At 46.6% G+C, this 17,052-nt stretch overlaps 1 protein-coding gene across 6 annotated transcripts in view; it reads right to left on the bottom strand.

The window, feature by feature from the left end:
- The window catches only part of CHKA (choline kinase alpha), a 58,673-nt gene that overhangs the window by 23,340 nt on the left and 18,281 nt on the right, over positions 1 to 17,052 (bottom strand). For 5 of the 6 annotated variants that reach the window (XM_081531857.1, XM_081531858.1, XM_081531854.1 and 2 more), the window contains exon 2: positions 10,723 to 10,834. In XM_081531857.1, the coding sequence (XP_081387983.1) occupies positions 10,723 to 10,818 (96 nt within the window). In that variant the 5' untranslated portion in view covers positions 10,819 to 10,834. Of the gene's footprint in view, positions 1 to 901; positions 932 to 10,722; positions 10,835 to 17,052 lie in introns of all 6 variants that reach the window. The other variant, XM_081531853.1, reaches the window with a different exon arrangement.

Below are 17,052 nucleotides of genomic sequence, written 5' to 3'. Positions count from 1 at the left end.
GCTGAGCAGGCACTCACTCAGCAACCATCAGAACAGTCAGGGCGTACCAAACATCACAGATCTTTAAACGAGGGTTTCTCGCACAGTCTAAATGCACCACCAGAGTCCCACACTCGGACCAACGCCTGAGGAAGCGCCTCGCTGCTTTACGAGGAAAGGGAGGCGCTGTGGGGTCCACACAGCCGCCACCTCACCACCACCCTGGTACCTTTTTACAATTTCATCGTTGCAGGAAAGTCAGCGGAGGGAGCTTTCCCGTGGGCGCTCAGCCGGCTCACCCGCTCAGCCAGGTGGGTCTTTCGAGGCAGCAGCGGCCCAGGAAGACACTGTCCCACAAGGCCAGGGGGCACGAGGCCCGCGGGCACCAAGGTCAGCACTGGGTGGACGAGGGTGTCCTGTGCGGGCAGGGAACCTGCTGGTCGGGCCGCGACTAGCTCAGGGTGGCGTCCTCCTCCACCCAGGAGAGGCCCGAGCCGATTTAATACAGGCCCCAAACTGACTTCATACGTTAGCACATTGAGAGACCTCCACAGCCCTTTCCTCAATGGAACTGCACGTGAGCGGTAACCGGGAGCCTTTCAGCAACACACCCGGACTCTGACCTTCCACAAGCAACTGTCTGCCCACATCGTCCCCTCATGGCAGAGCGGAGCTCTTAAAAGCAACCCCCACCCCAAGTGCTCTAGAAATCTTCACATGGTGTTTAATCGGAAGACAGGGAAAAGCAAGTGAGAAACTTATGCGTCCTGTCAAATTTTATACGCAAACATTGCCCCTAGAAAAATATTATTTGTTTAATTTATTAAACTAAGTCTGCTTAAGTCAGACATGGAGGCCCACAAAGGAAGCTCTTACAGAAATTTAAGGTAAAAGATTCTTGAACATCCCATGAAAAACATACCTTTCCATTCCACAGCTTTATCAAAAATACCTGTACCAAGGGTAGAAAGTGTGGACAGGAAAAAAAAAAATGCCACGTTAAGCACCACCAGCTACTCTAGCCCCATTCAAAACACCTAGCCATACAGAGCGACCACTCCCATCCATCAACACGGAAATAATAACCCACAGACATTTCAATGCATGTTCTGTATAAATAGTACGTTTCAATTTACTCAATATAAAAAGTAAACAAAATAAATATCCATGTTCATATGAAGTTATCTGCAAAAGACTTGCACTTATACATACTTGGTAATATCTTTAGCACACAGTGAAGTAATTTTGTACAAAGTACAGAAAGTACAAATGGGGGATATATGCTCTTTTCTTTTGTGTAATGGTGCAATTCTCTGATGGAAAGATGTTACAGGTTAAATCCCGTTACAATGAAAACTACAAAATGAAAATACTACAGAGACAGTTTTTGACTCTTGCTGATGGCTTGACGCGGGGCGGGACAAACCCCAGGGAGGAGTATCAGTACCTTCACTCCTTCCCTAACTGCAAAACGCCCTCCTGACTGCACCTGGCCTTAGCCCTACACTTCAGCTGTCCCCTCTCCCCTGCTGCTGCTGCTGCTGCTAAGTCGCTTCAGTCGTGTCTGATTCTGTGCGACCCCATAGACGGCAGCCCACCAGGCTCCGCCATCCCTGGGATTCCATGAAGCTCAAGGAGTGACCAAGGGCGATGGAGCCTGGCGAGGGGAGACCCAGGTCTGTGACCCCAGAAGTGGGGAGACGGGCTACGGCACTAGGTAGGATGCCCGGTGGGCAGCAATGCCCCCCCAAAGATTAAATTCTTGTGCTTTTTCTCCCCAAAGGATGCTAAGAACAGAACAGGTTCTATGATCTGATATTCTACATATTGATACTTCATAGGAAGAGACAAATAAGGAATTTGGAGGCCCCACTGAAGTCTGCAGTAACGGGATTTGACCTGTACACACTTCTAGACAACTGTGGTTATTTCTATACTGTTATCACTTGAACTGTATCTTCTTAGGGAGATACAGTTAAGGGGTTATTGAGCGAACACAAGTCCCTCTCCCTTGCCTAACGGTGCTCTCAACAACAGCGAGTCACCTCACCTTAGTTTCCAATTGCCTTAGTTCCCAAGGCCATTTCTTTTTAACAAAGTAGCATCATTAGGTAAAATAAGTTATATGAATAATTTCCCCACCCTGCCCACTCCATTCTGCCCCCAGTGAATCATTGTTCCTCCCATCAGAGCACCATCAGGAAGGCAAGATGGACTTCTGCCACACCCAGCCCTCTGTTCTGTTTCCTCAGTACAGAATGTTCAGGGTCCCTCGATCCTGCAGGTAAGAAGAGCAGGAAATCAAAAACCAAGCAGGCTGAATATCCACAGAAAGGTGAGGGAAGTGGCCTCCCGCAGACAGAGCCACCGAAAGAGGCCTTTCTGTCTAGGGAGAAAGGAGGTACAACTTAACTTGGAATCTCTGGGATTTTATTTCAGAGGCACAGACTTATTCAAAGCAGATATTAAAATAAAATATACAAATATTTAACACGTCTCTGAGTTCTTCACCAACTAGCTTGTACATTAATAAAAATTAGCTTTCAATAAGTTATAAAATAAAGGTAAGTTTTAACATTTATTAGAAATCTGGACACTAACTCATTATTTAACATTAAATAATTGTTTTAAAATTTTCATTTTCAACACTATTGTGGTCATGTATTTTTAAAATCAGCTTACATGAGTACAGACTGAAACCTGCATGGAAGAAATACTATGAAATCTGGAAGAACCCTAGAGAACAAATGAGGGTAAACACGAAAGAAAGCTGGGCAGAGACACAGATGAATATTGGGCACCTGGGGGTCACTATGCTCTTCTGGTCTATTTCTGCATGCATCTGAAATTCTCCATAATAAAATGTTTTTTAAACTAAATACTGAAACCTCAAGACCTAAGAAGTCAGAATGCACCCGATACACTACAGAAGACACCCAACTCTAGGAACAAACTAAAGACTCCTGAACTATACACTTAAATAAGTGACCGTATGCTGCGAAGAGAGAAGACAGCCAATGATAATAAAAATACACTGTCACTGGTTTCCTGCCATCTTTCTTGTTCTTTTCTTCCTAGTTAGGGCTTGGTTTTCAAGAGAATCTACAAGTATTCATTATAATCTAAGTATTCATCAGCTCTGCTGTAGGAAACAGGCTAAAGTGGTAGTAATAAAAAAGGGGGTGTGGTTTATATTTTGTTTTAAAGTCATAGAAAAATTTAAAAGCTGAAACAGATTTTTGGTTGGCCAAGCACCTCTAAATTTAAAACCTAAATTCCTAAAAGCCCAAACACTATTGGCTAGGTAATAAGATGAGACCAAATAGGACTCTGACTTTTCACTGTACCTATGCCTATACTTAGAAAGGATTGAAAAGTGTGCTATTTCTACACTAAATATATTTGGTACAAGGTTTCAAATGTTATTTTTCTGACAAAATTGCATTTAAAGGATTTCATACTTTAAAGACTATGAAGAAAGTAAGTTACCTAATATTCCACAATATAACAGGGTTATTTCTTTCCATTTGTTTAAGCCAAACAAACTTTCATTGCTCAGGCAGTTGTTAATAAAAGATTCTGCTAATGATGAGGGAACTAGTTTAATGATTAAAGTACTTTAATAAAGCCACATTTGCAGGGTGAAACAAAAGCAGCATCTGAATTTTCCCTGGTCTGTGTATGTGTGGCTGTGTGTGTAAATAAATGAGAGTGGCATACAGCTACTTCAATATCATGTGTAAAACTTGAAACATTTATCTTCACAGTGCATTTAAAGACCCACTATTGCATTAGCTGCTTGTGGGGTAGGTTGGGGAAAAGTGATGAACCAACTGAGAAATAACAGTGACACGTCATCAGTATGCTAAGTTGGAAATGCCGTGTAAAATCAAATTGTCAATTACAGATAATGTCAGAAGGAGGAAGGCGCACCATGTTAAATACGATGGTGGCTACAGAGAGAAAAAGATACAAACGGGAATCTACACACAATAAGGGCAAGGATCATTCAGCTACTGTCTCTTTTAAAGGCTCTTATAAAACAGAAGATTAAGTTGGCTGCAGCCTTTTAATAAAAGAGCTTTGGGATCCATAAATGAGTAATTAAGAAAGAATAAGCCAAATGTTAGCTAGACTCAGCTTCTGGGGCATCTAAGATTCAATTCAGTCTGGGAAAACCTTCCCTCTCTCCACTAACCAGAGGGTCTCCTGCTGAACTGAGCCCCGAGGGACTCTGGGCCGCCAGGGCCCATCCTGAGTCACAGGATGGCTGCGCCACGCAGAGTATTCAGTCACCACGAGGCTTGTCAGGTCCTGGAGGGTCATGGGCTTCCTGACTGCGCTGCCTGTGGTTCTGAAGATGACTAAGACGAGAGAAGAGTTTCTCAGTGTGGGGGCTACACCTGTTGCCGTCCCTGTTAACCAAGGTGGCAGGAATGCACAGCAGGAATGCGGCTCTTCAGTAACCTTTTGCAGTATGTTTTCTCCTCAATATCATGGACCCTAATGTTCCTGCTTCCTGATTTCTATGGAAACATTCTGTATTTATTGCTCTTACGGCTTCTTCCGCCATTTTCTGAAAATATTTCACAGAACACAGTAAAATGTGAGGTGGCAACGCAGTGATCTAAAGTATAGCTCGTGTGACTATGTAGCGAACACACAGGGACAGAGAGAGTTGAAACAGACGATGACCGCTAGCACCTCCCTGGAGTCTCTAGAGTGTGCTCCATCTACTCAAGGGCCAAGCTCCGACAGTCTGATCCCGCTGAACTCTGCAAAACCAGACGATGTGACCAATGTCGAGAGGAGACTAGAACTTCTAAAAGGCTCCAGGCAGACCTGAACTAGGAGGAAGACAGGTGAGTAAAAGGCCAGGTAAAGAAGGTGGCTTTCCGAAGGTGACTTTCTCAAAACTGAGGTCTGATCCCAGGTGACCTGCCGCCCCAGGACTCTGAAGGCTTCGGGTTCCTCTGGCACGAGCACCCCAAGGGTGACTTGCAGGCAGCATGTTTCCAGGAACAGATCCTGTGCATCCTCCCATGTCAGAGCAGCACTGCTGAGCTTCGTAAAGGCCCGGGGTGGGGAGAAGGACACTGCATGGTAAGGACAGAGAAGGGAGTTTCCAACTCCAACCACAATATCAATATGTACACGGCATCTCCTGAAGGCTGAAAATGGTATGAGAGAAGCAGCGGCTGAATGCTGGGAATGAATTTTCAAGCTGAGGCCCGTAAACATCTATAATTACTAAATGTTTGTCATTTTCTACTGAGGAAACAGAAGAAAGGGATCTGATTTGCCTGGGACTGGGAAAAAAAAAAAAAACACCCCAAAGTGACATATTCAATATATTCAATACATAACATTCTGAAATCTTACTTACTGTAGTTTTTTAAGCCAGCACAAACTGTAGCTGGTGCTACTTAACAAAAGCATTACAACTTTGTTTTTTTTAAAAAACATTTCTTGAAACCAAGAACTAAAAGAAAGAAATTAAAGCTGTAGAGAATGCTCCAACTTCAGAGGACTCATACTATACCGTGAATCGTGTCTGTCACCTGGAAACCAGAGTGCTCCAGGCACGATCGCATGGACAAGCCTGCAGCAGAGAAGACATGCACAGACAGCTAAAGTGGCACATTCCCCCGCCCTCCATGCCCCCCAGCACAGACCCTCCTTCCCGGGAGGGCGGGCTACAGTCACACCAGCGTTCCAGGGGCCAGACATCCATCCTGGCTTCATGCTATCAACCCCAAACATTTAAGACCAGCAAGACAAAAGACACTTTGCATATGTCAAAATTAGACACAGTGGCCTGTGGTTTATTTCGTTATCAAAAGAAGGCACCAAAGCAGGTATGGAAGGTGGCACCATGGTAGGGGGTAATTTGGCAACTGCCTTTGGAGAGGATTCATGGAAGAAAAACACTAGGTGAGACCAAATGGGAACACGCGATACTAGAAAGATGCTTCACTTCTGGGAGGAAGGTTCTGGTTGCTTCACAATAGATATAATTACACCATGCTCAACACAGAAGGGGAGTTTTTAAAAGTAGAGTAAATTAGGTCACAAAGACCTAATACAATGAGAAGAAAAATCCCATGCGCCGTGCTCCTCTGGCGGGGGACCGGGCTGGGCTCTGCGAGAAGCAGGGCGGCCACCCCGTCTCGGCTCCAGAGCAGTGCCACTAGCAGGCGGCTTCTCGGGGGCCAGTTTACTGCTGACCACCTGTAGGCGGCTCTGGACTTTTTCATGCCTGAATTTTCAATTAAGCTGGGGTTAAGAGAAGACAGGGACGGTGACTTTTGGTTTTCTGGATTCAAAAACAACTGTGCCCCAGACGGTGCTCTTTGAGTCCCCGAGACATATCTGCGTTGTGCCTTGATGCCTTTCATTTTATTACGGTTAGTACTCCAACAAGCACTAATATTAGCCTTCTATTACTCAGAGAACAAAAACAAAAGTTCCCCAGACAACACTCGAGAGATCTTGGGTGTGTTACAAACGTTCAGGCCTCGAGGCCGTTGGGAAAGGCCAGGCCGAATCTCTCCGTTCATGCAGAGAAGGGACCGGCTCCACACAGTCACTGTTCTGACCGAGGTGGGACAAAGCCTCCTGAGACTTCCGCCCACTGGCACAGGTCACATTGAAGGAACAATACGTACTGACATTTGTGTCTTCCACAATTCATGATAAATAAGCAAACTGGTTATTTGTAATCAGCCAAACTCGCTTCTGGGAAAAGGCTGCTGCCGGACGGTGCAGAGCACATGTTCCTTCCCAGAAACCAGAAAGGAAAAAAATCACGTTACATTGGCAGCTGACGTCATCGGTTCAAGTTCCCTTCTAGCAATTATACCTCTTCCCACAATGGCAACGATCAAACCAGGACTTCTCAAGGCTTCTATTCAGCTATCCTACCTGCTTTAGTTATGGTCGACTTTATGGTTAATTTCAGTTTCCATTGTCTATCCAGCTAAGGAGGATAACCTCCTTTTCATTAAAGTTAGAGCTGGCCCATGGGAAATAGACACTAAATTCTACTGACGTACACTGTTTGAAGATCAGACCAATATTTTTATGTTTAATAATCTCCTACAAACAATATTGTGTGACGTGGCAGTTTTTCAAGCTATGTGTGTCTGATTTTGTTGCATTCTCAAAAGGACCCATTTTCCTCTTGTCCATCGCAGGACTCTTCATGCGCCCCCTAAAATTAACATGAATCCTGAATAGAACCTTCAGGGTTCAGCTGGGAAGTCTGCTTCTGATTCATCTCGCGGAGAAATGGGGGCTGGCAGAGACAGCTGTGTGGGGACAGAACGGTCAGTGTTAAACCCGCCAGGAGGCTTCACCTTGGCCGTCTATTGTTTAGCCCGTGGTGAGCTGCACCAGAGAGCATCTCAGGGCTGCTATGGAAACAAGGTCAGACATCTTGCAATACCAAGATGAAGAAGAATGAGAAAGTTGAGAAGCATCTAATTATTTTAAACCAAGTTACTTGTGAATGATTGTAAATGCAAATTTTAAAAGTACTATTGAATATTCAATTCTCACAGAGGTAAAAAGTCCCAGAGCTGAAAACAAGGAAGAGAAAGGGAAAGAAGGGACATGTGAAACTCAACCAGGCTCTCATGTTATTAAGCCAAACAGCTAAACATTGAGAAAATATTACATAAGCTGATCATCACATGCTGTCCTGATTTGTCATGTTTCAAGGAAGGAGCTTATTCTAACCCACCTTGAAGGATGTGAGAACTGCATTTATATGGCCAATGCAGGAAATACCATAAATGCACATACATGTATAGGGACGTGTGTGTGCTTTCTTCTAAAGCAGAGCAAAAAATAAGGCAAGCATGACGTATGTGTTGTATGATATTTCTGTCTTTAATCCATGCATTCATGAAAGTAATGTGACTTATTATTTGGGTTCCATATTTGCTCAGCCACATCTCTTAATGAATGCAAATCCTGACAAGCTGCTATCAATTCTGGCCATTTTTTGGGTTATGATGGGAATATAACCTGTAGACTATAAACACCCCTCCTCCCATTAGAGGCCAGATTCACTGCAAAGAGTTGGTCAGCAATATGACCCAGCAACAAAATAAGTAATAGACATTTTAAAATCTGAGTTGAAAATATGAGAAGAGGAAGAACTCACATTTGTGGTAAAATCCTGGCCCCACGCCATGCAAGCCCAGCTTTTAAAGCACATGGCATTGCACTTGGATGGAGTCTCATAGGCCACTGAGTCTCCACCCCTTACTCCCCACTCCTCCTCCCTCTTAAACTGAAGTCCCTGCTCAGAGATTCTGAATTTCTCCCCAACCTCATGCTGCCCAAGTGTTCAACGGCCGGCAGTTGACAAGGGCCATTAACGTCTGAAACTCTTAACTGGCAGCAAGGGCCCCTGCCAAGCCCAGGAGAACGTGGGAACCAAAAATATTTGAAGCTGTAGGTTTCACAGTTTTTACTAAGTTCATACTTCAACAAAAAAGTGTACTTGAACTAGGGGCTCAATCAAAAGTGTACCTGAACTTGAGTAATTATGTGAAAACACTGACCCCACCTAGAAAGCAGGGGAATAGCTCTTTTTCTAACAAAAGCAAGTCTGTTGTCTAACGGGTGGACGGTGAGGCCGCCACACGTCTGCTTGGTACCCATCTCGTGAGCAATGTGTTTCCCTCTCTACCGTGTGCTTTCAAGCATGGCTTCTGTGCTTCATCAGCAGATGCAGTTTTAGGAATGGAAACTGACAGCCTAGTAAAAATAGAATTGGGAAGCTAAATGCAGACTGCTGCCCCTACCTCCCCCGTTAGAACTGCATGTAGAACATGCTCTGATCCATTAGCTCAGTAAAAAGTTAAATTCATTTTAAGTGGCATCCATTATTCTCTATTTTTCTATTGAGTTACCCAATAATCTTTCTTTCCCTTTAAAAATAAACAGGGACAGAGAATTCTGTTAAATTCTATTTCCAGACATGTCTATTGTACTTAAGTACTGTAAGGTAATAATTCTAGACTGCTAAGATTTAAAAAAAAAAAAAGCAGAATATTAACTACAGATGGTGAATCTTTATTTTGGGAAGAGAAAATTTCAGGGTGCACGGGCTATGTTGCACCTAGCTTTCTCGAAGTTGCCCATCCTTAACATGGCATGTTCTAGAGCCATGCTGGCCAACACAGCAGCCACCAGCTACACAGGACCGTGTCCATTTAAATTAATTAAAATTAAATAAAGTTTAAAACTCCATTCTGTGGCTACCCTTGCCACATTTCAGGCGTGCCTAACGGCCACAGGTGGCTGGTGACCGGTGTCCTGGCCAGCACGGGTCATTGTAGCATCCCCTCTGGACAGGGCCCCGAGGCCCCATCTGGCCCGGGGGAATGCACAGTCCACGCTGAACACGCTCCCATTGAAGTTAAAACAGGAGCCTCAGGAATCAGAGCTAAATAATAGTCTTACTGCCTGCAATTCCAGGAGGTGGCTATCAAGGTATTTTTAAAGTGTTGCTTAAATGAAAGCATACAAAACAAATGAGCCGAAATGGGACTTCACAGTTACAGAAAGTCCTCAGGGGGGAAAAATGGCTGAAGGCTGATTTCATTAAAAGACCCAAAAGGATGTAAATCGAGTATTTCAAGAACTTCTCTGAGACTGCAACTTGATTAAATAAAGAGGCTGACCTGCAGGGGCGGGGGCAGGGCCAGCTGTCAGTCAGCCCACGAAGCCAGCTCCACGGCAGCCTCAGCTTTCCTCAGACGCGCTGGCTGTTTCCAACCCCAGACCCTCACCCTCCGAGCCTGACAGGGCTGAGGGGAAGCTCCCCAGTGGGAAGGTTTGGTCACATCAGGACAATTTTTTAAGTGAGTTAACACCCAGGACGCCAACTTTATTATTTCTAAACATATAATCGATTATCACAGATAATGGACATGACCCGCTTTTTAGACTGAGCTGAGAGACACTAGTCTTGGGGAAAAAAAAACTAAGTGAGAAAACTAATTTTCCATTTCATGAGGATCAGAATGGGCCCTTCCAAGGAAGATGTAAATGGATATAAAAATTCTGCCATTGCAATATACACACATTTATATGTGTGTTCAGTAAAATGATAAATTCATGGTATAGCTTGTTTTTTTTTAATCCAGACATTTGGAATATAATTGGTTAAAACAATTCAACAAATAAGGCACTTTAACTGAAAGTTAGATTCAATTATTTAAGTCCTATAAAAATTCAGGAAGATTAGGAATCTAACAAACTCAAAGTTTTAAAAGAAATCTCAAAGGCAGGTAGTTACTAAATTCAGCTTCACTGAGCTTGTTCCTTTGCAGTGGGGTTATCCTGCAGCCCCTTTCTGACTATGCTAAACAAACCATACCTTCCCCACATTAGAACCTTACAATCTAAGTCTCAGCTGAAAATTTCAGTGTGCAGAAAATCTAAGCGTCATCAAAGCACTATTATAGATTTGACCAACACTGTACTTTTTCTGGACATAAAAGTGGTACTTGTACTAGTTTGCTAACAAATAGTAAGACAGAATTCACTTGGAACATAAAGAAAAAACCCAGGGGTGCAGCCCGACTACAATAAAGGCAGTGTCTTTAAATAGCTCCCACGACACCGCTAACACGTCTTAAATCTCCTCCCAGGTAATCAGGCAAAGAGGATGAGAACTGTGGCCAGCCACCCCCCACCCCAGCCCCGAGCAGCCGAGGGACTCACCATCTTCAGGATCGCCCCGTACAGCCGCAGGAGCACCTTCCGAGGCTCGTCACCGACGGTGGCCAGAGTGTCGGGCAAGGAGCACTGGAACAGCATGTTGCTGAGGCCACCTCTGTGGAAACAAGAGCACCGTAAGCAGTGGAACCTGAAGGCGAGCCCGTCACTCTTCTGGGGTAACTGTGGGCGCGAAGCCTGGCTCCCTGAGAGACTGAATTGAGATTGATACCTGGTCAGGCCCACGATACCTGCCCTCACCTGAGTCTCCACTCAGTCTCTCAGGGCACTTGCAACACAGATGAACTCCACAGTTCTCAGGTCAATTCTACATGCAAACTTCCCATAGGTTCTTCTAGGACAGCCAGGAGGGAGGTTTTTTATTTTTTAATTTATTTTAATTGGAGGATAATTACTTTACAACATTGTGATAGCTTTTGCCATCATCCACATGAACTGGCCATAGGTATACATGTGCCCACCCACCCCCGCCCCCCGCCGGCATTCGGAACCCCACCCCATCCCTCTGCTGCTGCTGCTAAGTCGCTTCAGTCGTGTCCGACTCTGTTCGACCCCATAGACGGCAGCCCACCAGGCTCCCCCGTCCCTGGGATTCTCCAGGCAAGAACACTGGAGTGGGTTGCCATTTCCTTCTCCAATGCATGAAAGTGAAAAGGGAAAGTGAAGTCGCGCAGTCATGTCCGACTCTTAGCGACCCCATGGTCTGCAGCCTACCAGGCTCCTCCATCCATGGGATTTTCCAGGCAAGAGTACTGGAGTGGGGTGCCACTGCCTTCTCCTCCCCATCCCTCTAGATTGTTCCAAAGCACCGGCTTTAGGTGCCCTGCTTCATGCATCGAACTTGCACTGGTCATCTATTTTATATATGGTAATGTATATGTTTCAATGCTATTTTCTCAAATCATCCCACTCTCACCTTCTCCCGCTGAAGCCAAAAATCTGTTATTTACAGCTGTCTTCTTTGCTGCCCTGCATGTAGGACCCTCAGTACCATCTTTCTAAATTCCATACGTATGTGTTAATAGACAGTATTTGTCTTTGTCTTCCCGACTTACTTCACTCTGTATAATAGGCTGCAGGTTCATCTACCTTATTAGAACGGCTTTTAATTTTGCATGTAGCATCCGCCTCAGAGAGGGACAAGGGGCAAAGAGACCCTCCTCAGCCATGGGAACTGGGGGTGGGGGTATCTCAGATGTATCCCTTCCAGTCCATGTTCATCTGTGACTCCAAATTCCCATCCTGTTCCCGTCATTGCCGAGTTAAAATTGGGGGGCAATACCTAAACCATCTCCCCCAGGGCTTCCCACTTGAAGCTCCAAGGTCCACCCCTTCTCAACCAGATCTGACCAACAGCCATTTCAAACAACTGGCAACATTAAGAATTACTGGAGTTCTCAGAGGAAAGGGGAGACCTCAACACTCAAAACCTTTCACATGACTATCGCAGACGAGGAACACGCTACAGGGGACACTTAACAGGCAAGTGTAGCCTTGGGGACAAATCACCTGCCTGGGTTGGAAATGATTACTTAGTGCAGATACCGGAGACTTAAGTGAAGGGACACAAAACACTGTACAATTAGGAACTCAAGACCCAAGACAACTCAACTGTAGTGGACTTCCGAGTCTAGTCAATAGATCGTGAAGAGCTATCACCTAAGTGAAACACGAGGCTGGAAGCTCAAATAACACAAAATTGAAACAGGCTCTGGTCCTGCCTCAAGAAACTTCCGCTTCAGGGAAGAAGCAGACATAAAACTATAAGAGAGAATGCAAAATCGCAGGACAGCGTCTAAACCAGATGCTCAGTAAACCCTGACCTACACCTGCCCGTCAGATGCAGCTGTATCACACAGCAATGCTGTACCGGTGCAACTTCTGGAGACAAAGTTATGAGCCAGCTGGAGCACAGCTTTCTAGAACAACATCCCCCACTCTCCAGAGCCAGCTGCCTCTCTCCCTGTTCTATCCAGCAACAGTCCAGTGAAACTATGCTCCCCAAGGGAGGCTAAAATACAAACCACAACTGAATCATCGCACGCCCAGACAGGGGTCATGGCACACGGTGAGAGGTACCGCCAAGAACCAGTCCAAGAGACAGAGTTCAGTTTGTGTGGAGAAGATAGATAACCAGGAGAACTTTTTATCTGGAGGTGTTCACGCTGCTGCACTAACGGTGGCACAGAGTCGTGCCCAGTTCCGCTCCTGTGGCAGAGGTTCTCCGCCCTTCCTGGGTTAGAGAAGATGGGCTGTGCCCAGGGGGCAGCCTGCCTCACGTCAAGATTGTACTTTGCAGCCACCTCTACAGCTGTCCAGGCCTGTGCAACTGAGTGCCAGCACAGAGAACGTAAAGGAAGGGTCTGAAAGCAGCGATGGGCCCGCTCACACGCTGGGCCCTCCCCCGTCCATCCTGTGCTGTGGACCGACTCCCACGTCGGTCCTGTGATGCTGCCGGCTTCTTTGGGGATACACCTCCATGAGTAGCTGCTCCTGCGTCACTGGGTCCTGGCGGCAGGCAGTCTGCCTGCCGCTCCTGCCCACGTGCTGTGGTACCAACCCGCCCGCTCCCGTCCTCACTTCCTTGGGCAACCCCGGCACAGCCTCGTGGTGCCCCCTCAGGGTACCAGCCCAGAGGTCAAGGCCCCCACGGCCTAGCAGTGCCCTTGGGGGTCAGGGTCCCAACCCTGCGGGCCCCTTGCTCAGCTCCCAGGATCCAACCCCCTTCCCTGGTCTCCTCAGCCCCGGCAGTCTGCCCTTGCACACTTACTGCTCCTTGTCATACTCACTTGTGCTCCCTTTTTGGCTTTTCTGGTTCTCCTCCGCCTGTTCACCCAATTTCCTATATTAAATTCTCTAGGTCTGCTGAAATACCCAGTGTTGTTCCCATTTTCTTGCCAGGATCCTGATTAGCACATGTGGCCAGGGCTGCAGCGGCCTCTCAGATCATGAGGTTAAGGGCCACATCCCAGGAACAGCGCAGCCATCAGCTGCGAGGGGTACGCATCCCCGCTGAGCCCGTGAAGCTGCCGCACCGGCTTGGCCTGGCTACTCCGGGCCTCTTCAACGCAAGAGGGAAGTGAATTTCCAGGCTGTTTAAGCCACTGTGACTCTGGGGTCCTCTGTCACCCAGAGGACCTAAGGTTCCTCCTAAGCAGCTAAGCCCAGCACTAACTGATACCACTCGCCACCTCACCCACTGACTCCTGTTCTTCCAGTCAAAACTCCTCACTCTTCTCTGCTATCTACTTACCTACTATTTAAAACCAAGTTGAAGCCCAATCACCTCAGGAAGCTTTTGCTATCTTCCTGCTAGCTCCTTGAAGGCAGGGGTCGTGTCTAGCTTCAATTCTCCAGGCCCACGGCCCCCAAGGGGACACCTTCTAAAAACGACAAGGCCCTCGGCACTCTTCCTTCACCGGTCTCCTCCCTGTTACGCATCATAACTGACCATCCTACACTCTACACTGCCCTCTAACAGGCTGGTGGGTTAGTCCCGGCTCTCTAATGAGATTGAAAGCTCCCCCAGGGACAGTCCCTTTCTCCTGAGGGAGGGTGCCATTTAAAAGAAAAATCACAGGCTTCAGAGCCAGGGAACCAGGGATTCAAATCCCAGTTCTGCACTCACTGTGAGACCTTGGGCATGCCGCTACAGCTCTCTGACTCGCAAAAACCCACTGCTCGGTCAAAAAGCAGCACCTCACGTGGTCACTGCAGGAGGCAGGGTCACGGAGCCTGGGGACTGCGACACTCCGAGTATCAGACACAGCGGGACCATCTCAACCTCCCGACAACCTCAGGGCAGACACTGGGCTGCCTCTGTCATACACAGAGGAAATGGAGGCGCAAAGCAAGGAGGTGGCCGAGCCAGGAGGGAAGGCAGGTGTCAGGCTCCAGAGTCCCTGCGTCTAACTCTGATGCTGAGAGAGATGGGAGACAAAGCTGGAGGGCGCCACACGCCACGCCGGACACACAGCAGGAGGTCTGGGCACCCCTGTGGGTCACAGGAGCCCGACGTCAGAACAAGTCTGCAGAGGTCTTGCCTAAGACAAATGACTGCTCCTGTGGTCACATAGAACCACAAACTTTGTGGCTTTAAACAATACATATTCATTGTTCTGGAGGTCAGATGCCTGAAAATAGGTCTCATGGGGCTAAAATCAAGGAGTCGGCAGGGCTAGACATCAACAGGACATACCGCCTTCCAGGAAACAAAAAACATAGCTGAAACAGATCTGGAGTGAGCGGCAGGAGTCACATGTTCAATCCCTGGGTTGGGAAGATCCCCTGGAGAAGAAACGGCAACGCACTCCAGCATTCTTGCCTGGAGAATTCCACAGACGGAGGACCCTAGCTCCTCTCCACGGCAGAGGAGTCTACAGTCCATATAGGGTAGCAAAAGAGTCGGACAAGACTTAGCGACTGAACAACAAATGAATTTCAAATAGGGGTCACCGGCTGGGATGAGGAGTCCGTGTTTAATGGGCACAAAGGTTCAGTTTAGGAAGGTGAAAACATCCTTGTGAGGAATGGTGGTGACGGCTGAACAACAGCTGACTGACTTAATGCCACTGAACTGTACACGTAAAAATGGCTAAAACGGTAAATGTTATAAGGGGATGACAGATGACAAGATGGTTGGATGGCATCACTGACTCAATGGACGTAAGTCTGAGCAAACTCCCGGAGATGGTGAGAGACAGGGAAGCCAGGCGTGTTGCGGTCCATTGGGTTGTAAAGAGTCACGCATGACTGAGTGACTGAACACAACGCCATGTATATTTTACCATAATTTTTAAAAAAGGAATGAAGTCCTGACGCACGCTACAACACAGACGAACCTTAAAAACATGCTGCAGGAAAGAAGCTAGCACAAAAGACCACATACTATGATTCCATTCACATGCAACGTACGGAACAGGAAACCTACAGAGTGGGTGCCTAGGGAGAGGGGAGAAGGGATCTGAAGGGGCTGGGTTTCCTTCTGAGGTGAGGAAATGTTCTAAAATTGATTGTGGTGATGGCTGCGTATACCTCTGGATATATTCAAAACCATACACTAAAAACCACTGGATCTATCATTTAAGTGGGTGAATTACCTGATATGTGAACTGTATCTCAATAAAGGTGTTTTTAGGGGAAAAAAACAACTTTTTTCCTATGTAATGATTTTTTCTGAACCAAGTAAACTGGAATGTGCTTCCACATAAACATTTCACAGATGTAAATAAGTCATTTTTAAGAATATTTTCAACAGCTTATTTAAAGAAAAGCAATCACGCAGCATCTGGGACCCTCTGTAAGAATAAGGGACTATTTTCCCAGGAGTCTGATAGTCAGAGTATCAGTCCTAAATATTCATTGCAAGGGCTGATGCTGAAGCTGGAGCTCCAATACTTTGGCCACCTGATGTGACGAACTGACCGACTGGAAAAGACGCTGATGCTGGGAAAGACTGAAGGCAGGAGGAGAAGGGGACGACAGAGGATGAGATGGTCGGATGGCATCACTGACTCGATGGACATGAGTTTGAGCAGACTCCAGGAGTTGGTGATGGACAGGGAAGCCTGGCGTGCTGCAGTCCAGGGGGTCGAAAAGAGTCAGACACGACTGAACTGAACTGAACTTCTCAGGAGGCAAGCTAGCTGTGTACCTCCGTTCAGGAAGTCCAGAAAGACAGGAGAGAAGGCATCAGAGACAGGCTGGCCCAGCAGCCTCCACCTTCCATCACGAGGGCCCGCCACGTCCAGTCCTGGCCAGCACAGGCATCTGGCTGCCAAGCAACAGGACTGGCATGACATCAGCTAAAAGCCCTAGTTTTCCTTCCTGTCACATACGCCCCAAAGCTCAGTCCACAGCAAGAGCAAACAGATGAGCTACTGTTCTAAGCTGTGTAACTCGATTCAAAGTTTATCCCTGGACTCCTGAAGAAGACAGGCGGGCCGGCTTGGCCAGAAACAGGCCCACAACCTGGAAATCCTTCATCTCTTGTATTTTCTGTAGCCTCTTGCTCAATATGCTCTAGTGGGAGGAAGTAAACCATTGATGATTTTTTTGGGGGGTGACAATCAAATGAAACCCTGACAGGCCACAGAAACGGTAGCAGAAATACAACAGCCAACTTACCACGTGATTTGTCAGGAATAGCCTCCCACACAAAAACCCAGGAATGCTGGAGGACTCCAGAGAAGTCTGAAACCCACACTTTTTATCATGTGGCAGAAGCGCTTTATAATAAACATATCTGCCATAATTCAATTTAGGAGGTAACAGAGATACTTACATAAACAAAATATCAAAGAAAATGAAAATAAC

Source organism: Giraffa tippelskirchi, chromosome 10, assembly GCF_054371585.1.
Source record: "Giraffa tippelskirchi isolate mGirTip1 chromosome 10, T2T-mGirTip1v1.2.pri, whole genome shotgun sequence".
Classification (NCBI taxonomy): domain Eukaryota; kingdom Metazoa; phylum Chordata; class Mammalia; order Artiodactyla; family Giraffidae; genus Giraffa; species Giraffa tippelskirchi.
This window is presented reverse-complemented; position numbering and strand designations above follow the sequence as displayed.